The 25,255-nt window shown below is 35.9% G+C and overlaps 1 protein-coding gene across 2 annotated transcripts; it reads left to right on the plus strand.

Moving 5' to 3' along the window:
* The first annotated feature begins 858 nt into the window (after positions 1-858).
* LOC131161235 (serine carboxypeptidase-like 25) lies at positions 859-13,967 on the plus strand. Of its 2 annotated transcripts, XM_058116902.1 has the most exons (9): positions 859-1,033; positions 1,146-1,459; positions 3,460-3,663; positions 3,762-3,937; positions 11,683-11,982; positions 12,237-12,367; positions 12,480-12,575; positions 12,692-12,797; positions 13,485-13,967. In XM_058116902.1, exons 2-9 carry the CDS (start codon positions 1,159-1,161, stop codon positions 13,629-13,631), a joined length of 1,461 nt encoding a protein of 486 aa, XP_057972885.1. In that variant the 5' UTR covers positions 859-1,033; positions 1,146-1,158; the 3' UTR covers positions 13,632-13,967. The 2 variants fall into 2 exon arrangements, with proteins under 2 accessions (XP_057972885.1, XP_057972884.1); XM_058116901.1 differs by having other exon boundaries at positions 863-1,033; positions 12,692-13,967.
* Positions 13,968-25,255: the final 11,288 nt, after the last annotated feature.

Genomic DNA, 25,255 nt, shown 5'->3' on the forward strand with positions numbered 1-25,255 from the left:
AAAATATTTTATTAATTAAAAGAATTTAATATTAATGATAATCTTGTTGTTAATGTATATTTATAATGTATGATTATCATATTAATTTGCGTTGAAATAGTATTAATAATTAAATAAAAAATTTTATTTTTAATATTAACTTAAAATTATTGACGATTCTTTTTAGTCATTCAAAAATTGAGCTATACTCTATTAATAATTAATATGTAACAATAGACGATACAATAATATATGATTATTTTTTAATATATATTGTAAATCAAAAAATAATATTTTTAACTAATAATTATGTGAATTGTCATTTTTAAGTAACATTTAAATATTTTTATTAAGTAACAATAATCTTGTTCTTAATGTATTTTATATTTCGATTATCATATTAATTTATATTTAAAATATTATTATTTAAATTAATATTTTAAAATTTTTAATGTTTTTTTAAATTAATAGATAATTCTTTTTTATTTGATAATTTAATTATTTTTTATCGATAATTGATATGTACATAATAAAATAATATATTATTTTCTTTTAACATATTTTTATGAGTTACAAAATAATCAATAATTTTTTTTTATATTTATGTAGTTGACCTTAATCATACTTATAAGTAGTCAAAAAGTGATTACTCTTCAAAACTCACTTAAAATTTTTTTTAAAAAGTAATTCTGAAAAAAAATTTGTTACAATAAATACTTATTAGAGGGTAAATACTTATTTTAAATAATTAGTGTTATAAAAAAAATTAAATACTCCCAAATAGTATAGAGCAAGTGACGTCCCAATGGTTTAATCCTGACTTAACAGAAGCGGAAGCGGTACTAAGTTCATAAATATGGGTCGCCCCATTTAACAGCTGCCCGGGTGCCCAAATCAAATCATCAGTGTCCCTCGGTAATGAGTACTGCCACTCACACTCTCTCTCTCTTTCTCTCTCTCTCCCTCTGCTCTTCCTCTCAGCCTCTCTGCTCTCTCTCTCCTATTTATTTCGTCCACATTCACTCATCTTACTTGCCACAGCACAGACAACTAGGTAGGCATTCTTAGAAGTTACAAGCTGCTAGCAGCTCTTTCTTTCTTTCTTTAATTTAGTTGTGTTGTTTCTTCTTCCACCTTCCATTATATATGTTTACTTTGTGAGGTAGGTAGCTAGCTAACATGGAGATGATGATGATGGAGAGCAGAGGAATCGTGGTTTCCAAGGTGATGATGAAATTGCTTCTTCTTCTTCTTCTTATGGTGGTTGTTGCTGCGGAGCAAAGCCATGGAATGGGCACAAAATTAGAAGAAGAAGAAGGTGATCGGATAACACAGCTTCCAGGGCAGCCCAAGGTTTCTTTCCAGCAGTTCTCCGGTTATGTCACCGTGAACCATGCCGCCGGCAGAGCCCTCTTCTACTGGCTCACTGAGTCTTCTCATCTCCCCTTCTCGAAGCCCTTGGTTGTTTGGCTCAACGGAGGTCTCTCTCACTCTCTCTCTCTCTTGATATATAGATGAGTTTTGAAATAATTCTGAGAAAATTTTTCACATAACTCTTAAAGGAAAATGTTTTTTTCTTTTCTTTTTGTGTGTGTGTCTTGGTTGTGTTGGGCATGATCATGTAGAGCAATAGATGACGCGTAGCTTCAAGTCAACACAAAGTTACTTTTGAATTTGGTTTTAATATGTTATAAGGCCAGCTAGTTAAGCACATGCATGATGAAAAAATGGTGCGAAAGAAAACTCCATATATAGAGTGGCAGTGCAAATTAGTTTTTACTAGCTTGTTTTGTATTTGCATATATGTCCATTTCTCTCACAAAAGACAAAAGTTTCATTTAGAAACTTGTCTAGTTAATAAGGTAAGTAGCTATATATATATATATATATATATATATATATATATATTGGCACACAGTTGATTTCTATTTTGACTGACAGGTCCAAATCCAAACAACACGGTCCTTTCTTGCTATGAGAACCATACATCATCATACATGCTGCACCTGCAAGCCCATTCCCTGTACTATATTACATTTTTTATTTTCATTAGTTAGAGGTTTTTTTTTTCTAAGTGGGTTAATTATTTATGCAATTAGAGATGTATATCCGTCCTTTATGCTATCTTAATATATATCCCGCATTTCTTTTACTCTTCTCAAATCTTCTTAAGCTTTGAAGGTTAAAAGGTCTTCCAAAAGATACGTAGTCGATTGCAGTAGTCTGAATAAAAGCAGTGGTAATTACTGGCTCAAATATATAGTACATGGTCTCTTTCTTTTTTTCCTAAAAAAAGTTAATATATATATATATATATATAGATATAGATATAGAGAGAGAGATAGATAGATAGATAGGGAAAAAAGAAAGAGATAGGAAAAAAAGAAAGAGACCATGTACTAGATGTCTTGGATGTTTGATGGGGATTTTCTTAATGGGGGACTGAAAATCGATGAGGTGCCTTAAATGCCCACATGCACATTTCAATGGACGAAGTCTTATCTATCTCGATCTGCAGAATATGAATCATGACATAACTCCCCATCCATATGCAGCTGCGCGCGCGCACACACACATGAAGCACTCTCTCTCTCTCTCTTGAGAAATGGCATTGAATTTAAAAAATTGCATGGAGGAATGGAGTGGAAGTGGGAGTAGATGGGTGAGAATTGGCAAGAGTTAAATGCTTGACAGCAACAAAAAACAGCACTCATTTATTGAACCTCCTCCCCAGCCCCAGCCCCAGCCAGTGTCCTACACTTTGTTAAGCCAATGTTCACCTTGTCAGCTAGCTGGCCACCTAGCTACCCACTCACCCACCCATCCATTTACTGTCTTACTCCTGCTGCCCACGCCTCCCCTCCCACCAACTATTTTTTTTTTGGCCCTTTCCTCCACAATCTTTAGCTAAAGTTCGAAATTTTCTTTTTTGGTAATTCACTTTACAGATTAGAAAAAAAGCCCATCGGCATGATGACCAATGTTGAACATTCAACACCCATGTTCATTCTTTTTAATTAGTTGCTTAATTTGTATTATACAAAATAAAATTCTCACACACACACACACACATATATATATATATATATATATTCACGAATCAAAAACCCTAATGAAACGAGAAAATAATAGTCACACATCAAAGTAAGAATTGTTAAAAAACACCACTGATCGATCCTCACCCAAAATATCTCCTCTCTTTAATTATGAGTTGTTTGACCAATGCCAAAGATTAACAGGACATGCTGGGATGGTCCCAGCCGTTGGATGCTTTTAGATTTTTAAATTAACAGGGAAGTTTCTGTGGGTCCAACATTTTATCTATGGTAACAGTAGTTCATGTACTTCATGATGGGTTTGAGTTAACTATATTATTATTATTATTATTATTATTAAATTAAAGGCTGCCGTTGAATCTCATGTTTAAATTAATATATTCGTTATTAATGGTAAAAACAAATAATAAAAATGGAAGTGCAGGACCAGGGTGCTCGTCGGTGGCGTACGGGGCGTCGGAAGAGATCGGACCATTCAGGATCAACAAGACGGCGTCGGGATTGTACCTTAACCCCTTCGCCTGGAACTCCCTGGCCAACCTTCTGTTCCTCGAGTCCCCCGCCGGCGTCGGTTTCTCTTACTCCAACACCTCCTCCGACATCCTCCACACCGGCGACCGCCGCACTGGTACCTAATATATTCATGATCTTAAATTTGTTATAATTTTTAATGTTGAGGTTAATTAATGAATTGATATATGATATTATTAACACTGAATATTTCAGCGGAGGACTCGCTGGAATTCCTAATAAGATGGTTGGAGCGGTTCCCGCGGTACAGAAACCGGGAAGTGTATTTGACGGGAGAGAGCTACGCCGGCCACTATGTTCCTCAGCTGGCTAGAGAGATCATGATCTACAACACCAAGTCCAAGCGCCCTATCAATCTCAAAGGCATTATGGTAATAAACAAGTTTTTTAAAAAAGCTTATTTATTTATTTACATGCTTAACTTTATATTATGAAATTACAGGTAATTGATGCCAAAAAAGAAAAGAACTAAAAAAGGGGGAAGACCCCATTAAATTAAAAGTTTGAAAAGACAGAAACCAGACAGGCATGACCAAGAAGAAAGGCATTCAACATTTTGTCAAACACGGAACTATAATTATATAAAATGGTCACATGTACTGCATCCATCTGTCTGATTTTTTTGGTATAGTTGCTGATAAATTATCCACATATCCCATGGGCTCCTCTCCTCTATATATTATGTGGGTGGGGCAGTGTCTGCCCCTCCCTTCCATCATGACCCAAAATCACGATTGGCTTTTGTGAACCAATTTTTACTCCATTTTTTGATTTTAGTTAATCTATTGGAGGGTAGATTAATTAAGCTTGAGAGCTAGAGCTATACTGTATATATGGATAGTTTATTTCGTATTTTACATCTCTCTTCCTTCTCTTTTCAGCTGCACCCACCTTTCCTTCACCTTTTGATTTTGCCCTAAAAACTTGCAGCTGTATATAGGATGACTGCATCAGCATCAAACCCAATCTGAGCGTGGATCTGCTCGAATATGATGACCTGGCCCTTCACGAACTTTATTAAAAACTGTTGTTGTATAGAAAAGTTTCAGTCATGCCTTTGAGAGAGAGAGAGAGAGGTGGGTTGGCCTCGAAAGAAAGGATGAGCAAGCAGAAATAAGTAGAGAGCAAGTGAGAAAACCTAGAATTAATATTATACACTGCCAAAGTACCCTTCAAAAAGTCAAAACATTGCCATTTGCTAGGAGAAGATATATATATATAACCGACTGAGTGATGGAAGGTAAATTTGTTGGGTAGGTGGGCACATATGATTCAGGCGCATCACCAACAGCGGGGCACCCCCCAAGGATTTTGCCTACTGGGGATGCTCACTAGATGCCTCATTTTAGGTAGCGTGCAATACGCACCAGTTTCGCTTTCAATTGACTTAGCTACCCTAGAAGGCTTGAAAAAAATAAAATAAAATAAAGTTGTGAAGTCAAACTTAGGTTCTATATCAACCTGACAATGAATTAATATGGTTGACGATTATCAAACCGTCACCAAGCTCAATCCAAATTAATTTGGCCGGTATATGCAATTGATAATCTAAATAACATCTTAATTAATTCAATTTCTTGGTATCCCAAACTATCTCCGGATGGGGAGAAGTATGATATGGATGCGATTAGGGAAAAAAGAAATGAGAAAACAAATGTGATATAGATGAGAACAAATAAATGAAAAAAGAAAATATATTTCTGTTTGGGAAAATAACCAATGAATATTCAAACATGAATGAATATAGAAGATGGGTGGATCCATCATGTCCAACTATATACATATATATTTATTTATTTGATCCGAAGTGAGGGATCCATGATCCTTGGAAGAAGACTTTGGCCATGAAATTAAGTGCATTGGTGCAGAAAATTGCTGAGCCCTAAAGCTGGCCAAGAGAACCCATATATGTTCAATGGGTTCTAAATAGGTGCCAATGAATCGATTTGCTCTTCCATCAAAGGAGGATAAAGCCGACCTGGTAGTGAATTTAGAGCCCTGTGTCACGGCCTTAGACCTTTCTCTAAGTCAATCGTGCTGCACTTAGCAATATTCACATCGATTGTGATGTTAAGTCAGCCTAATAACCTGCTAGATGGACGCCAAAATTGACAAGAGAGAGGTAGAGAGTTTGGGAGAATGAAGGAACTTGTATGGCTTGGAAAATGCTTTACAACACTTTGATGTTTTGAGGGTTTGTGTGTTGTGTTGTCCAAATGAGGCCTCCCCCTATTTATACACTTCCACCTCTTCAATGGACGGTGGTGATCAATTTGAAACAATGCCCTAGATCCATATTCTAGACTATTCATCTAGATATGTACAAGAAAAATTCTAGCATATGTACAGTCCAATACAATGTAAAAATATCTAGTAGGTCCTACTATACTCTTAAGACATTCTAGAGAATTCTCCACGGTTCTTGACCACTCTAGGATACTCTGGAGAGTTTTTCATAAATTCGGAGTGTTCTAAATTCTTCTTTAAGCCTCTTAAAATTTTATGTTCTTATGCGGGGCGTTACACTCTCCCCCACCTATTCGAGCGGCATCCTTGTCGCTTCCTTGTATCGTCGTAGGTGGTCTTCAAACTACCAAAGGTCTTCTTGTGCTTCCCAACTAGCCTCGCTCTCTGGCAATCCCTTCCATTTAACCAAATATTGGGTGCATGGCGTCACCCCCCCTCCTTCGCATGGCTCGATCGGCGAGTATCTCTTCAACCTCCTTGTCAAAGGACTTAGTTACTACGGGAGGTGCTCTCTTTGAGTCGTTTCTGATCGGGTCTTCCATGTCTTGATGATATAGCTTCAATAGGCTTGCATGGAAGACTGGATGGATCTTCAAACTAGGAGGTAGTTCAAGTTTGTAATTAACTTTCCTTACCCTTCTTGTTACAGGAAATGGGCCTTCATATTTTCTAATCAACCCCTTGTGTACCTTTCTGAAAGCCTTAAATTGTTGCGGAAGCAATTTGACCATAACCATATCTCCCACTTGGTATTCCATTGGTTGCCTCTTTGCATCTGCCCATTTCTTCATCCTTCTCGCGGCTTTGTTAAGGTAAGAGTGGGTTACCTCTGTTTGCTCATTCCAAAACTTAGCTATGTGGTGTGCCCCTGGGCTCTTCCTCTTATAAGCTACATCAATAGTGTGGGGTGTAAGTGGTTGTTTTCTGGTGGCAATCTCAAATGGGTTGTGACCTGTTGATTCACTCTTTTGTAAGTTGTATGAAAATTGTGCTACATCAAGGAGTCGCACCCAATCCTTCTGCTTGGCACTAACAAAGTGCCTCAAGTAGCAAGCATTAACCCTTTTTGTTTTTCCATCAGTTTGTGGGTGTGGAAGCTTGTGGAGAAATGCAACTCTGAGCTAAGGAGTTGGAACAACTCCCTCCATAGTCGTCCTGTGAAGCGGGGATCTCTATCACTTATGATAGTATTTGGCAACCCCCAATATTTTACCACATTCTTGAAGAAAAGCCTAGGTGCCTCTTCAGCTAAACAATCTATAGGAGCTGGAATGAATGTGGCATATTTAGAGAATCTGTCCACCACTACTAAGATGGAACCAAACCCTTCTGACTTTGGTAATGCAGAGATGAAGTCCATGGATACACTCTCCCATGGCTGCTCCGGTATTGGTTCTAACAAGCTCCCGGGTAACGTATTCTTTACCTTATATTTGTTGGCACACGAGACAAGTTTTCACATATAGCTCTATCTCATCCCGCATTTGTGGCCAATAGTAGGTTGATTCAAGGAGCGCACAAGTGCTACGCTGTCCAGGATGACCAGCCCACTTCGTGTCATGACACTCCTTGATAAGGCTTCTCCTTAAGTTGTTCTATTTGGGGACATAAATCCTTCGTACTTTAGTGTAAAGCATGTTATCTTCAAGCCAAAATATCTTTGTCTTGCCATCCTTGACAATTCCGATCAACTGTCTAGCCATAGGATCATGTTCCATTCCTTCCTTGATCTAGTCAAGGGTATCACCTCTAACGTTGGTGATGGCAGCCAACTCCGCGAAGTTGGACTTAGTGCATCAGTCACAACATTTGCTTTGCTTGGTTTGTATTCAAGCTTATAATCAAACTCGACCAAGAAATCCTGCCACCTAGCTTGCTTAGGGGTCAACTTCTTTTGGGAGTGGAAATAGCTAGTGGCTACATTATCAGTTTTTATCATGAAATGAGAGCCATGTAAGTAGTGGCACCAAGTGCAAAGACAATGTACCACAACTTTCATTTCCTTCTCTTATACTATGTAATGTCACTCCATTTCATTTAGCTTAAACCTCTCATAGGCAATTGGATGTCCTTCTTGCATCAACACTCCTCCGATGGCAAAGTCGGAAGCATCCATGTGCTCCTCGAACGTCTTCGTATAATTGGGAAGAGCTAAGATCAGCTCTTCCATTATAGTTGCCTTTAAGTCTTCAAAGGAATTTTGACACCTCTCAGACCAATTCCACAGCTTGGCCTTCTTTAGGAGATCAGTTGAAGGAGCTGCTCTTGGTGAGTAGCCCTTGATGAACCACCGATAGTAGTTTACCAACCCAAGGAACGATCGTAGCTCAGAGAGTTTGGTGGGTAGCTCCCATTCTTTGATAGCTTCCACTTTGGCTTCATCCATTTCTTAGGGTTCCTGCCTTGATTACATGTCTAAGGAAGTGTACTTCTTTCCAAGCAAAAGAGCACTTCTCTTTCTTAATGAATAACTCATTTTCCCTTATTACCTTGAACACAATTTGTAGATGGTTGGCGTGCTCCTCAAGTGTGTTGCTATAGATGACTATGTCATCTAAGTATACTACTATGAATTGATCAAGATATGGGTGGAATATCTCATTCATGAGGGTACAAAATGTGGCAAGAGAGTTGGTTAGGCCAAAAAGCATTACCAACCATTCAAATGAGCCATATCGTGTTATACAAGTGGTCTTCGATTCGTCTCCTTCCGCGATTCGAACTTGATAATATCCCGACCTTAGATCCACCTTTGAGAAGTATTTAGCTTTCCCAAGCCTGTCAAACAAGTCAGCTATCAAAGGAATAAGATAATTGTTTCTTATAGTTACCTTATTAAGGGCCCAATAGTCGATGCATAATCTCAACGTTCCATCATGCTTCTTTTGGAATAAGACTGGTGCTCTATAAGGTGCTTTTGACAGTCAAATTTGACCTGCATCCAATAATCCCTTTAGCTGTCTCTATAGCTCCTCTAATTCTGTGGGTGTCGTATGGTAAGGTGCCAAGGAAGGTGGCCTTGCACCAGGCTCCAACTCAATCTTATGATCCATGTCTCTCCTGGGTGGTAACCACTTAGGCAACTCCGGTGGCATTACATCCTTGTTCTTTTCAAGGACTTCCTTGATAATGTTAGGAAGTTCCTTACTTTCATCTATTATGGGGTCATTTTCTTTCAAGGCCGCAAGGTAGGTGCATTCTCCTTTCTTTAACCCCTTCTCAACCTGTATGGTGGACAACATCTTGGTGGGCTTTGGTGCGGTGGACGCGGGAACCATGAATGGAGACTCCTTCTCTAGAATACAACATTGTATCACAATATGGTATTAGAACTGCATTTACCTTCCTTAAGAAATCCATGCCGAGTACCACCTTGAATTCGTCCATATTGGCAATTGAGAAGTCCATAGTCCCTTTCCACATGCCAAGGCATACCTCAGCACCATAAGCCATGCCATATATAGGCTTAGCACTTGCATTGACTATTTTAATCCATCCATCTCCATTCAATACCTTTAAGCCAATCCTCGTGGCTACCTCTAGAGTGACAAAATTATGGGTGGCATCTGTGTCCACCATAGCTTGGGTCGACCTCCCATTGTTTATTGCCTCAACATACATAAGCCCTTTGTTACTAGTTGCTTGGGGCTTGGCCTTCAAAGCATTAAGGAGTCGTAGAGAGCCAACATGACTTATAGCTTGTTTAGGGCTATCTTTGGCTTCATGTTCTAGCACAATAGATGCCAAGGATCCAAGCTTAGGGCACTCCCTCATACGATGGGGATCCTTGCACACAAAGCACCTAATAGCCTTTGTAGAGCTCTTCTTTTTATCCTTAAACTCTTGCCTTGAGGGGGACTTGAAGTTTCCTCCCTTAGTTGGTTGCTTTCCCTTATCTCCCCCACCTTTCCCAGCATTCACTTTGGAATTCTTTGACTTAGTTCATTTTGTTGGTACTCTGTAAGGGACTCTGCCACGGCAATGGCTTCATCCACATCCTTTACTCCTCATCATTGTAACTCTTGCTTAGCCCAATTTTGGAGACCATCGATGAAGTGGAAGAGGAGATCTTCAACAACTAGGTTAGGGATTTGAAGCATGAGAGTTGTAAATTCCCTAACATAGTCACTGATGGTGGTCTTGTGTTTAAGTTCTCTATGCTTCTTTCTCGCCTCATAGACCATGTTTTCAAGAAGGAACTGCCTCTTCAGCTCCTTCTTAAAATCCTCCCAAGTATTTATGGAGCACAACCCCTTCACCATATGGGCACCAAAGGATAACATTATTAGAGAGAAAGAGAGAAGTAGTACGTACCTTGACTTGTTCCTCCTCAAGGTTCAAGCATTCAAAGTATCGCTCTACTTGCCATAGGAAGTTCTCTACCTCTTTGGCATCTCAAACGCCTTTAAACTCCTTTGGCTTGGGAAAGTCAACCTTGGGGACATCCTTGATCCCACTAGTACTAGTGATGAATGTCGGCTGTCCCTAATTTGCTTCAATTGATGTCTTGAGGGCATTAAGCTAGGCCTGCATGTTGCTAAGAGCATCCATCACCTTCATTTCCAAGGTGTCCACACGTTCAGCTTGTCCCTCTTTGGTGTATGTGATGGAGTCAAGTTTTTCCTTCGTTTGGTCGAACTTTTCCATCGAATGACTTGTTAGTGCTTCCAAGTCATCTTCCATCCTCTCAAGTCAGGGCAAAGCTTCCCCAATAGTTTTCGCCAAGAGGGCAACCCATCACTCCAAAGTAGCAAAATCCTCCCCATGGACTTTGCTAGTGCCTCGAGCCTTCTTTCCAGTAGGGTTGGTGTCCCTACCACTTTGTTCCTCACCATGGTTCTTTAACTCCACAGTGCTTGACATAGTGTCTTCTTCCTTGATATTCACACCCCGGTGAACCAAGTTCTGATACCACGCTGTCACGGCCTTAAACCTTTCTCTAAGCCAACCGTGTCGGCCTTTAGCAATATTCACACTGACTTTAATGCTAAGTCAGCCTAACTTGTTAGATGGGCACCAAAGTTGACAAGAGAGAGTTAGAGAGTTTGGGAGAATGAAGGAACTTGTATTGCTTGGAGAATGCTTTACAACACTTTGATGTTTTGAGGGTTTGTGTGTTGTGTTGCCCAAATGAGGCCTCCCCCTATTTATACACTTCCACCTCTTCAATGGACGGTGGTGATCAATTTGAATCAATCACTTAGATCCTTCTTCTAGACTATTCATCTAGATATTTATAAGGAAGATTCTAACATATGTACATTCCAATACAATGTAGAAATATCTAGTAGGTCGTCCTATACTCTAAGACATTCTAGAGAATTTTCCACAATTCTTGACCACTCTAAGATACTCTGGAGAGTTCATCATAAATCCGGAGTGTTCTAGATTCTTCTTTAAGCCTCTTAAAATTTTATATTCTTGTGCGGGGGGCATTACACCTGGCTCCACCTGCCTGTGTCTAGCATGCATGACTGATCGAGCAGATATCAGGAGGGCCAAATTTAGGCCAGCTTATATTTTATTTCTAATATTGATATATGTGGTTCAATTTCTTAGACCAGCTGCCGGTCTTAGCAGAGGATGTTAAAAATGCATTATTTGATTTGCATAGGTTCTTTCAAAACCTGGGGTGGGAGTGGGATGAAAATTTGAATGAACTTGATTCCATTTCATTTGGTTTCATTCCATTCCCCTACGCTAAACATGTTAATTTGAGGGCTCATGACCCACTTTCTGCTGAAGCTGGGACTTGATCATTTAACATGAGAGTTAAGAGCACAAATTCAAAAATGAAGTTAAAATTCATGCAGACGTATATGAATTACTGAGTGTATGGACATGACGATGTGTGTGTGTATGCATGCAGGTAGGAAATGCAGTGACAGACAACTACTATGACAACCTGGGAACGGTGACATACTGGTGGAGCCATGCCATGATCTCTGACAGAACCTACCGGCAGCTCATCAACACCTGCGATTTCCGGCGGGAGAAGGAGTCGGACCAGTGCGAATCCCTTTACAACTATGCCATGGACCAAGAATTCGGAAACATCGATCAATACAACATCTATGCCCCCCCTTGCAACGTCAACTCTGATGGTACCACCACCACCGTTGCCGCCACTCGCCACACGCTCTCCTTGCCTCATCGCCCCCGCCACCCGGTATATATATATATATATATATACAAATTAGAAGAATAATAAATTATCAGAAAAGTAAATACATATATATATATATATATATGTATTTACTTTTCTGATAATTTATTATTCTTCTAATTTGTCGACGGCTTAACTAATTAATCTTCTTTGTGTATGCATATAATGTTTAATATATAAACATCAGACCAGATCTTTTTATCAATTAAAATTGTGTATTTTTCTTGTTATTTGTTGTGAATTGATGGATTAAATAGATATTTTGGCGAATATCGGGATATGATCCGTGTACTGAAAAATACGCGGAGGTTTACTACAATCGGGAAGATGTTCAGAAAGCAATGCATGCCAACACAACCAGAATTCCTTATAGGTGGACTGCGTGCAGGTGACTTTCTTCCGAATTAAGATCAGGAGATATATTTGATCTCATCATATGAAAAAATATATATACACATATAATAATGATGTTGGATGGTTGTGTACGTGTTTGTATATAGTGAAACGTTGAATCGGAACTGGAACGACACGGCTATATCGATTCTACCTATATACAGGGAAATGATTGCTGCGGGTTTGAGAGTCTGGGTTTTCAGGTCTGCCCACCTCGTATCTATTAATTTTCTTTCACATATGAGCAAGTGATTGATCATGATTGGATTAATTAACTAATTAAGAATGGATATGTATGTGCGGATGCATGTACAAGCAGCGGGGATGTGGACTCGGTGGTGCCAGTAACAGCCACCAGGTACTCCCTGGCACAGCTCAAATTAGCAGCACAAATTCCATGGTACCCCTGGTATGTTAAGAACCAGGTCCGTCTCTCCATTCCCCCTATACCTACTTACTTTCAATATTCTTTCATTCAATTCATTTCTCTCCCCCACTCCTCCTCCCCGTCTTTTTATACGTGCATGTGTGTGTTTGTGGCCTTAGCAATTGGTTTTAAGAGAAACAGGATTATTTTAAACTTTCTTATTTAGAATTATTCCCACTCACTTTCAAACTTTATATATAAGAAAATGAGGAATGCTAGGAGCTAGTAATTATTCTCTACATATATCTTCTCATACACTTCGTTTTATGGTTCAACCACTTGTCATTTTCTTAAACTCAATATTTATTAGGTAAGTATTTCAGACAATTGTTCTTTTTATTATTATTTTCAGAAATTGTGATTAAAAAAAAAAACATGCAGTCCATATTAAAGAACCTATATATGTGATGTGCGGATTTATATGTGCATGTCCCTATTTATAATCTAAAATCTTATAATAGTTCGACCTTCTTGTTGACACTTTAATTGCAATTCTATTGAATCTTGGGTTTGGGCTACAATGATTTTATACTCCTTTACAACCTAATGGCATATTAACTAATAAAATGAGATAAAAAAATATATTTTTTTTCTTTTCCATTTTTTGGGGGAGCAAATTAATAAGCAAAAAGATAAAATTGATTTTTTTGTTTTTGGTTTATGGTGGAAATGGTGAATGAGATAGGTGGGAGGGTGGACAGAGGTGTATGAAGGGCTGACATTTGCAACAGTGAGAGGGGCAGGCCACGAAGTCCCACTCTTCAAGCCCAGAGCCGCACTCCAGCTCTTCGAGTCCTTTCTCAGGGGAGACCCCCTCCCCAAGTCTTCCTGACGATCCAACCCTAGCCTACTAATTCTCTATTCTCCTATCTTATTCAGATAGCAACATAATATCTATACTACTTCTCCGATTCAGCACTGCCACTGCCACTGCCACTGCCACTGCCATTGCCATTGCACTCTAAGCATTGTGTATTTATGTCGTTTCTTAATTATATAAAGAAGAGGGTAAGAAAAAGAAAACCAAAAGAGAAAGTGAGAGACTGATTGTGTAATGGAGGAACTCCAAGTGAAAATGAAATGTCTTCTTTGTACCTTGTGCTGGTTTGGACTTTGGAGGGCAATATTCAAAAGACAAAAATGAAATATGAAGAAGCTTACAGACTTATAGCTGGTGTATTTATGGGGACCAAAATTGCTAGGTGACAGATCCCATAAAAAAAAAAATTACGCATGCACTCCGATGAACATGTACAATTCCGATTGAAGGTCAAGCAGCCCAATTAAATACAGAGATTATATGTTTTAGATGTTGACCGTTGATATGAGAGCTACAGGAAAAAAAGAGAATTAAATGGTTTTAAATCAGAAATAAATTTCATAAATTGAAGTTTCTACCATATCAGTGACGATGAAATTCTGATTTCAAACTTTTAGATGTGTGGATTCCACAAAAAATATAATTCAATTTTATTGAGTTTCTTCTAAACCCATTAAAATCCAAATTAATAAGCGAGAAATCAGTGGGATAGTGTTTCTCTATGAATTTAAAAGTCTTTTCTCATTTTGAATTTTAAAACTCATTTTGAGCAATTAGGTAAATTGCTAAATGACAGCTAAGGGGCTGTTTAGTATGAATGCCAAAAACTGTAGAAATGAAACTAAAAATTAGAAATAGAAATTAAAATTAAAAATTAACAACTTGTTTAATTAATATTTATAAAAGTAAAATAAATTTTAGTTAAATGATGCTCATTTTCATTTTTAAATTAAGTAATACTATAAAAATATGATTAAAATAATAAAATTGTAAAATAATGCACATTTAAAAAATACTATGATAAAAAAAGTATTATAATTCTTTTTCTTAATTGTTATACTTTCAAATTTTAGTTTACAATAAAAATTTTATTGAACGTGACAATGGAAAATAGTAAATACTTTGCAATTAGCTTTATTATTATTTTTTGAAATATAGCATATTTTTATTTCAATTATATTTAAATTCATATGATCATTTTATTTTTAATTAAAAGTGTATAAAATGAATGATTTAATCCAAAAAATCTATTTCTTGACATTAAAATCTTTGGCAATAGGTAGGTTGCCAAAACAACTAAAAATCATAAAATCTGAATTTTAATTTTTTTGTAAATAGTAGAAAATTGACAAAAAGAAAAAGAAAACTAGCAACGTAAATAACATATTTTAATAATATATTTATTCACTATGCAAAAACAGAATTCAAAGATAGAAAATAACAACGATATCAAACAAACCCTTTAATTTTTGTTGAGCTTTTCATATTAGTTTCATGAAATTTTTAATGAGATTTTGATATGATTACTTAACTTCAAAACACAACAATAGTTTTCGGAACATTAAAATGATCACTCAAATCTGTCACCGTCATATGTACATGAAATAGATAATGTTTTAGAACTTGTACCTTGCACCATATATTTGTGAAGGTCCAAAAAGTTCTACCAAGTCTGAGGAGAATTTACTACCCTGTTCCTTTCCTGTATGGGCGACTTGATATGGAATCACACTAAAAAAACCTTTCCTTGTTGCTTATAAACTAGCATAAGGAAATCCTACCTACCCATCACGAGCTCCTCATGCAAACAAGGCCAACACATACAAAATCCAATGGATTTGTGCTTTAGGCCCATAACCATAATTTGGTTATCACTTATCACAAGGCCTATTAATCCATGCTCCCAAAATTCCTAATATTCATTTAATTTGGGTTTTATAAAAAATCTATGTAAGTCCACAAAATTTTTTAGCAATCTCCCACTTTGATTGCATGCATAGTTCAAGTTTTGTAAAGGAAACGAAAATAAATTTTTTGGACTAAAATAAACAATAGGTGGTCACAACAAAGAATAACAAATGTGAACACGTATCATCCAACATAATGGTCTCGAACGAGGTCATGCATATCCAACTGTGCAAGAGTCATTTCCAATAGGGATACCAACATCATTACAAGTCAAAACAAACATAACTTCTTGACTGTACATTAGATCCATAATGAAATCATGCATATCCAACAATGTAAATATATATACCTATGACATGTTTGTTTAAAGCACAAATTCTTGTTGCTCATAGTAATTCTTGTCATCATATGATTTAGGATTAAATTGTCTAAATCATTTAGGATCTATATGATTGCTTCTTCTGGTGGAAGCTTGAAAAATTGTTTGACATATGTTTAATGATTCACTATAAATTTTTTAAAGCTTGCCTAAACTTCTTGGTGTTAAAATTGTTATATATAGCAAGCTTAGTCCCTTGTACTTGATAATATTAAAAGGGAAGATTTTTTTAATGTTATGGCAAGAAATGATCTTATAAAAGATAAATCTTATAACTTGTCACTTAAAGACATTCATGGCATACACTATTTGGTATCTAAAAATCAATTTTTGTCATGAAATTTCAAAAACTTAAGGGCTCTGTTGTTTCAATATTTTTTGTTTTTTGGGCGGCACCTCCATTTATTTATTAATATACCCTCACTTATGGCGGAAGAATACCATGGTTACAAGATAAAACAAAAGGGAGAGTACAGAGAAACCCTAAAAAAAAAAAGAAACCAACAGCAGCAATCAAACCAAATTAGGACAACAAAAACCAAACATAACTAACAAAGAAGACAAAAACATAAAGACAACCAAAATCAAATCAAAATACACCAAACGAAACTCTAGAGTTGAGCTAACGACGAACGGAAACGAGACCCCACCTATCCATCAGAAGAATACCTTTTAGATAACGTGGTAGAAGCTGTTGTTTTTCATAGATTACATTATTTCCCATTTCTCCTTCTTTAGCAAAAAAATCCGACGCACTATTGCCTTCCCTATATTGATGCATCACCATGACGTTCACTCCTTCTAACTCCACCATGAGCTCCTTCCAAAATTCTCAAAGATACCACAAAGTACATCTACTTTTCCGCAATCAATCAACTACAATTCGTGAGTCACTTTCAATAATCACATTAAAATAATGCAAACGTTTGCACAAATGAAGTCCTTCCTTGATTGCTTTTAATTCCACACTATTATTCGTACCATTACTAAAATAACTTGAAAAGGCCGCTTTTACTATGTCATGACAATCCCGAATAATTCGTCCACCTCCTGAAGTACCTGAATTGCCCCTACAACTCCCATCACAATTAAGTTTTATCCATCCTACTAGAGGTTTAACCCACGAAATAATTTTTCCAAGCCTATCGCAACCTCCCTGATGCTTAATTTGAAACTCATTCAAAATCTTAATGTCTGACTTCTTCAATTTTTGAAAAAAATTGGTACTCTCAGCAATAAAACTAACCCAAAATTGAACGCTTCTCCACATCTGATCTGTAGTTTGGCAAACTCCTTCCATTCTCGCTTTACATCTTCAATTCCAGAGGCACCACGTAATCAAACACAGAATCAGCCCGATTAAAATACCTTTAATAGACAACTTTTGAGCATAGTGGAACCAATTTGCCATTTTATTTTTCCAAGGAAGGAGTTGTTCGAAAGGAATCCCCAACACCACACTAGCTCGATGCTAGACCTTTGAAGCCACCTCACCAAAAGAAAGAATATAATCAATGTTTTCCTGGCATCTCTGAACACAACAATCACAAGTCGAAGCCATCGATATCCTTTTAGCTTGAATTCTATCATCTGCAGCCAAACATCTAAACCAGGCTCTCCATAAACACATTGAGATTCTTATGGGCAATAAAGAATGTCAAAACCAGTCATTCCACACAAAATTATCACTTCTGCTCCTCACTGCCTCCCAAGCCGTTTTTGTAGAAAAATTAATGTCAGGAGCAGGCTTCCATACAAAAATATCCTACCCACTTTTACCTACTGGCACCTGGTGTAAAATTTCCATTATTTTATCGGCACCAACCAAATCCATAACTAAATCATAGTTCCAATTATTATTTAGCCAGCAATCCTTAATACACAGTTTTTGTTCAAAATATTCTCAGTACTCATAGATAAAGGGCCTAAAGACAACCACCCGTCGAACCAAAAAGAAGAGTTCTCACCTCTCACCAAAATCTTAACATTATCCATAACTTCTGAAATGGTGGCCATAATTGATTACTAGAACCGAGAGTCATTTGGTCTCCCATTCCTTATTAATAAATGATCATTTTCTTATCAAAGGAGAATTTTTTTTTTTAGCCCTTATGCTGATAACAAAAAGGGGAGAAAGTTAATGAACAAAATGCTTAATTCTTTTCTTTTACAATTGGTATCCTCCTGTCCTTTTGTTATTCACAATTAGAAATGATTTTTAACATAGACATGATACTTGGTATAAAAATGGATTCATTCATTTATGTATCATGTAACTTTGATTTTAACTGAATATCTTTCAAAGTCAACTTCAACATAATTTTTACATTGAACCAATCTGAACTGAAACTCTTAACTTGAAAATTCTAAAGTCTTCATTTCATATATGCTTGAACTATATTGATTATTTTTTTAAATTATGCATATTGTCGGGGAAAGGGGGGGGGGGGAGTCTTGTCAGTCATACCTCATTTTACTTTTGTGTTTGTCATCATAAAAAAGGTAGAGATTGTTGAATTTTTGAGTCCGATCCCATTTTGATTATGACAAAGTATAGCATCTCATTTTTGCATTTAGTCTTTAAATATATTTATGATGTAGAAGGCACAAATGACTTATGCAAAATGGAAGTCATGAAGCACTTACTCGAGCACTTTTTCTGGCACATTCCATGGATGTGTGAAGAGCAAAAGCGTGAAGACTTTACATTTTTTTGTTGTATTGTACTTAGGTTAAAATGTGCATGCATGATCTTGTGATTTTAATTGAAACTCTACAGTGACCTTAGTTGGACCCTAGACACTCTATATTTCATGGAAAATCATTTTACAAATTTGTAAAAATTATTTCAAGTATAAAAATCATTTTTGGAATGAAAAACTCCACAACAAGATTTTCAAAATTCCCTTTATGTTTCTTCTGTCGCATCGATGAGCACTTTTCATGATCAATCCGTTCTCATCTTAAAAATTGTTGATCACAAAAGTTATGGGATTTTCTCTTAGATTTCTTTTAATACCAAGAAAGTCCCATTTAGATTTTTATAGAAAAGGTAATGCCCAAAATGCTAAAAGGTGTCCGCAGCAGAAAAATTCCCTTCATGTTTCTACCATCGCGTTGATGAGCAATTTTGTCACTCCATTACTTCTTATCTTAAAAAGTGTTCAACATTAAAGTTGTGGGTTTTTCTCTCAACTTTCTGTTGATACCAAGAACGTCAAATTTGGAGCTTTATAGAAAATGTTGTGTGCAAAAAATTGAAGGGTGTCTGCAGTAAAAACCCAAGTCCAGCCGACCGGATCTTCACTCAAGTCGATGGAACTCACGAATTTGAAGCTCCAGTCGACTGGACCTTCGCCCCAGTTGACTGGAACTCTTGGGAAATGCTGTAATGGCCGAAAAGCGGCCAATTTTCAAAATATAATATTATTTTAACACCCCAACGACCATATAACGGCTAATTTTGGGGTTGGCCTATAAATACAAGCTTAAACAACTTGTAAAATGTTAGAAAAACACATTGGGAGCATACTTGCTTAATCTTTGATTCTTGTTCACTTTTCAAACCCATTTTGAAGATCAAGTTCATATTTTATCCTACTCTTTCTTTTTGAAAATCTTTTTGGGGAAATTCTTTTGGGTTATACAAGTAAGGCTTGAGAATATATTCTCTTTTCATATATATTGCTTGAAAGCCTTTTTATTATTTGATTTTTCAAAGATCAATCTTGAAGAAATATTTTTCTCCTACTCTTCAATTTGAAAAATCTTTTAGAGAAAATATTTTAAGTTTTACAAGGAAGCTTTAAGCATATATTTCACTTATATATGCTTGCTTGAAAGGCTCCTTATTCTTGAAACCTTTGAGTATAATTACACTCATATTTATTACATCAAAGAATTCTTATTTGATTTTTCTAAGGTCAAATTTTGAGAAAAACATTTCCATACTCATTCATTTATTTGAAAAATATTTTTGAGAGGATTACTTTACTGAGATTAAAGGTGTACTTCCAAAAGGAGGGTGAATTGGGTTTTTAAAATTTTCTTTTAAAACTTTAGTAAAGTATACCCTTTTCAAATTAGTTTGCTACAATCACACAAACACAAAAATTCTATTCATCGATCGTACTATACCAATCGGAAGTCCTAGAAAGTGAATATGAGATTACAACCCAAATCCAAATTTCAATGCTTCAATAGTTGAGTAAAATTCAAGATCAGTTATTCTTTTCAACTATGAATAACAATAATCTCACAAAGCAAACTCAGCAAAATTGATCTTAAGTACTCTGCAATTTTATTTCAATGAAATAATCAAATTCATAAAATTTATCTCAGCTGTGTATTTAAAACTTAGTATTTAAAATTTTTTTTGAATATTCAATCCAATCCACACAACCAATTAATTCCTTGATTCAAATACAAGCAAAACCAATATTCAACAAATTCCTAAAATTCAGCAAGTTCTCAATAATTAATTAAGCATACACAGTTAATAATCTTGCAAAAATGTAAAAGTTTTAAGGGAAGAAGGGCTGAACACCGGATTTTTTACAAGGTTCGGCTAGCGGCCTATGTCCTTGCCTCAAGCAATACGCTGTGAGGATTTCCTTTCCACTTTGTTACCAGGTGAAGTAATCCTCTCTCCATTCAAGGTGGAGATCCCTTTCTAACAAGAACAACCCTCTCATTAGGCAACGATTCAGCAATCCTGAGCCATCAAACAAAAACAAGAAACAAGAAAAAAACTTGTTCGTACAAAGAAGTACTCTCAATTAGAGCAGATTTGTACAAGTTAGATTCAATATACTTCAATCAAAATTAATAAAGAAGTTGAAGCGTAGAGTAATATCACCAGTATTGTGATTAGAGATTGAGAATTTCAGTAGAACAAATCAGAATTTCGTGTGGGAATTTCAGCAATAACTCAGTAGTTCTTCAAAAAAGCTTTTAGCAATAGAATTCAGAAATTTAATTTGTATGTGTGTGGTGAGTTGCCCTAATGTGCGAGAATAAAACATATAAATAGTGCACAAGGGTTTCTTACCGTTTTTTCCCAAGTTTTCTCTTAGTTTGGAAACCAGGAAATTAATTTTGGAAAGTTATCAGCACTGCTAAAAAGTTAAAACATAGACTTCAGTCGACTAAGGTCCGAGGGTCAGTCGCCAGAGCTCTTTAAATTTAGCGCATATTGAAAGTCAGTGTTCAATCAGTCGACTGGACTTTAAGAGGTGAGTCACCTACTCCTATTCTGTCCATTTATTTAAAATGTCAGTAGCACATCAGTCACTTGATGATGAAGCATCAGTCGTCTGTCCTGCTTGCCACTTCTTTATTTTTCAAAATTTGGTTTCGACATTTAACTTGTAACTTGGAAAAACTTACTTGAGACTTTGAGAAAATGTTTTCCATGATTTAAAAATAGGTCTCTAAGTCAATGGTATTTCCTAAGAGCTTCAAACATCAAGTATTGAATTTGTGAAGTACTTACATGAGTCTCTTATAAGATAAAACTATCTAATGCTCTAAGTCTTCATGTTTTAGCTTCCATGCTATGCCCAACTTTAACCATTCCTTCAATATGCTTTAACTTCATCATTACTCACGGCTTGAAGTACAAACTTCATTTAAGCTCTTCAAACACTCGAACTTAATCTCATGAACACTTTTAAGCCTTGAAACTATACTTAAACAAGCATGTTAAGTACCCTTGATTTGTTATCATCAAAACTAAATTTAGCCTTGTTAGGCCAACACTTATTCTATTGAGCTTCAAATTTAAAATCATTTGAGAGTGCATATAGATTGTTTTTCATTGTACAAATCGGCTTGTGAAGAAGCATTTCATTGTACGAAAAAATTATTTTCAAATCATACTCTTTGCGGTTCAGGTTGTGAACCGTAGCCAAGTGAGGGGATATCACTTGGAGAGGTGGCTCTGCCTAGAAGGAGTAGACCGAGTGTGGGGTATTGCTTGGAGAGGAGAGTTTCATCCTATTTGAAGGAGTGTGTAAACGATTTACTCTGCCCGATTAAGGGAGCTGTTTAGTGGAAGTCCTTGGGTGGTTTGCTCAAGGCGAGGATGTAGGTGGGTATAGCCGAACCTCGTAAAATACTCGGTCTCTTTCTCTCTTTCTTATCTCTTGAAATTTTCGCACGTGTATGTTTTCATTTATTGTGATTGCTTATTTATTGTTGTGATTGTTTTACATACATGACTTTATTTTGATTGGGATATTATCGGTGAATCGGCAAAATAATTTGCAAAAGTTTTTTAAATCTAATTCACCCCCATCCTCTTGGGATTACACCATTCCTCACAAAAAAGACCCCTTAGTAAATGGATTCACAATCATCTCCTCTGTGGTTACACACTCACTATGAGTTTGTCTATCCCTGTTTTTCTCTCTAACAAACAAGTACTAAATATATATATGCTTTGACTATGAAGAACTCATATTGTTCTAAAAGAAGCTAACAAAAGCAGTATTATCATAGTATATCCATAGTGGTCCCATAATAAAATTAACCATGCAAAGTCTTGTGATAAAATCTCGTAACCACAAAACCTGACAAATCACCTTATAATAGGAAATGAACTTTGTCTTTATAGTCGAGGTACTTGTAAGAGTTCGCTTAACACTCATCTAGGATACACCTTCTCTTACCATAATAAAAACACATTTGAACATGGATTTCCTATCATCCATGTGACCTATATAGTCAACATTAAAATACCCAATCACCTCAAGGTGATCTGATCATCTATAAATGAGCATTTAGTGCCCTACATAATATCTTATGACTTTCTCTGCATCCTCCCAATGACTCACGACAAAATCACTTAAGTATCTGCCAAGCATACCTATTGCATAGGCGATATTAGGACATCTGCATACTTGAGCATGCATTATACTACCAACTGTTGAAAAATAAGGGACCTACTTCATATGTTTTCTATCATCATCATTTTAAGAACATTGATTTCTGAAGAGTTTCTTACCCTTCACTACAAGTGTCGCATATGACAAATAAGATTGTGTATTAAATATGCTCAAAACTCTCACAATTCAGAGTTTATGAGATAAACCAAGATTGCCCCAAAATCTATCACAATGTATTTTTATGCCTAAGACAAAGGAGGCATCACCAAAATCTTTCATATCAAACTGTCATGGTAGCATACTTTTATTTTCATTCAAAAGATCTATACCATTATTGACAAGCAATATATCATCAACATAGAATACAAGGATAACAAGTTTGCTCCTACTCATTCTCTGTATACACAAGAATCGACTACATACTCGTTAAACCCAAATAAAGTGACAATCCCGTCAAATTTCATATACCACTGCCACGAGGCTTGTTTCATAAGGATTTATTCAATTTATAGAGCGCCAAATGTTCTTTCTTTAATTCCAAAAACCCATCGAGTTATTCAATATATACTTCATTAGAAAAAAAAACTATTAAGGAAAGTTTTATATCCATTTGGTGAAGCCCTAAATCAAAATGAGTCACCAAGGCCAACATATTACAAAATTAATCATTCTTGGGTACTAAAGAAAAAGCTTCTTTGTGATTAATGCCTTTTCATTGATTGTAGCCTTTCGCTACCAATCTAGCCATAAACCTTTTAATCTCTCCTCTAGAATCATACTTGATTATGAAAACCATCTACATCCAAATTGCATTGCATCTAGTAGGCAATTCCACCAGTCTCGGACTCTATTGTGATCCATAGATGTTAATTCATCTCACAAGGCATCCATTTACTAAGACGCTTAAGGAATATCCATAACTTCTTGGAAATTAGTTGGATCATCATCAATTCCCATGTTATATTTGTTAATTTAGGTGTAATCCCAATAGGGGGTGAATTGGGTATTTTTAAATTCTTTCAGATTATTTACCACTTAAACCCTATTTCTATATTTAAAAAATTAATTGCAGGGGTTTGAGGTCGATTTAAATTATTATCTCAATGAATGGTTCCTAATTAATTATTAAGTGTGTGAGAAGTTATTCAACCATACACACATGAAATACGAGTAATGAAATGTAGTGCGAAAAGTAAAGAGAGTAAGGGAAGAGAGGAAGCAAACATAAATTTTACGAGGTTCAGCCAACCTGGCCTACGTCCTCTCCTTGAGCAACCCACTCAAAGATTCCACTAATACCCTGCTCCTTTAACTGGGACGGAGCTTCCCTTACATCCGCTGCTTACAAGAGGCACAGCTTCCTCCTCGCCCAGTTCACAACTCGAACCATGATTACAATTATATAATGTCAAATCTGCAAAACAACTCAAGATTCGCTTCTAACAAAGCTAGTGAGTACAATAAAAATCCTACTACATAGTTATATGATGAAACTTGAAGCTCAGTATGAATGTAATTATATAATCGTTATATGAATGTTATGCTTCAACACAAATTCCCTTTTATCCAATCTCCCAAGTAATGATATAAGTAAAAGCTTTGGAGAAATTAGGGTTCTAGTTTACCTTTACTAGATGCACGAATACCAAATGAGGTCTTATTAAAAGATGTTTCTTGAATATTATAAAGATCTAAATCAATATGTTTTCTTCCAAATATCCAAACACAATATGATCTTTGTATTATGAATATTAGGCTTTTATATATATATTATATGAGTTCCAAAGATCAAAAGCCTAATATAAGATTTTTCAGAAAATATCTCTCAATAATATATATAGTTATGAACGTATAAAGATATTTTAATCAAGTGGTTTTGTAGTATAAAAAATATCAAGTATTTAACTAAATACACACTTGAATAAAAAACTATTTAACTAATGGCAAAACCTTTCTCAAGTAATGATCTTGTCAAAACAATCTTTATATGTATATGAACACTCAAGATCAATATCTCTAATAATATTCAATAATAGATGATAAGATTAGAAACTTTTGAAAATAACGAATCGATTTACCAAACCTCAATACCAAGGTTGAAATCAAGATGTGTAAATGAAATCCCTTCGTTTTTCGAGTTGATTTTCCCAAGCTTGATGAGTATATGTTGGAGTGCAGGCAATCGTATTGCAATATGTTCAAGTCTCTCACTTCTATTCCAAAATTTGGGACACTAGGTTTTAGATATAGATTATATAGGTAACCTTGCCCTTGGAATGATTTCTGACCATTGGATCAACTTGATGTAGAAATAACTCACATGTTCTCTCATTAAAAGATCAAATTTTTAATTTTCCCGTAAGTTCAGACGACTGAGGGTTAGAGCCGATACGACTGAAATCCCTTAGAGCTTCAAAAAATTAACCTAGACACAAGATTAGACGACTAAAGTTGAGGTTCAG

This window comes from Malania oleifera, chromosome 1, assembly GCF_029873635.1.
Source record: "Malania oleifera isolate guangnan ecotype guangnan chromosome 1, ASM2987363v1, whole genome shotgun sequence".
In the NCBI taxonomy this organism is placed as follows: Eukaryota; Viridiplantae; Streptophyta; class Magnoliopsida; order Santalales; family Ximeniaceae; genus Malania; species Malania oleifera.

Coding starts and splice junctions, on each gene's coding strand:
- LOC131161235 (XM_058116901.1), top strand. CDS start 1,159: ATGGAGATGATGATGATGGAGAGCAGAGGAATCGTGGTTTCCAAGGTG. Junction 3,938..11,682: donor TCAATCTCAAAGGCATTATG/GTAATAAACAAG, acceptor GTATGCATGCAG/GTAGGAAATGCAGTGACAGA. Junction 12,576..12,691: donor TTGAGAGTCTGGGTTTTCAG/GTCTGCCCACCT, acceptor ATGTACAAGCAG/CGGGGATGTGGACTCGGTGG.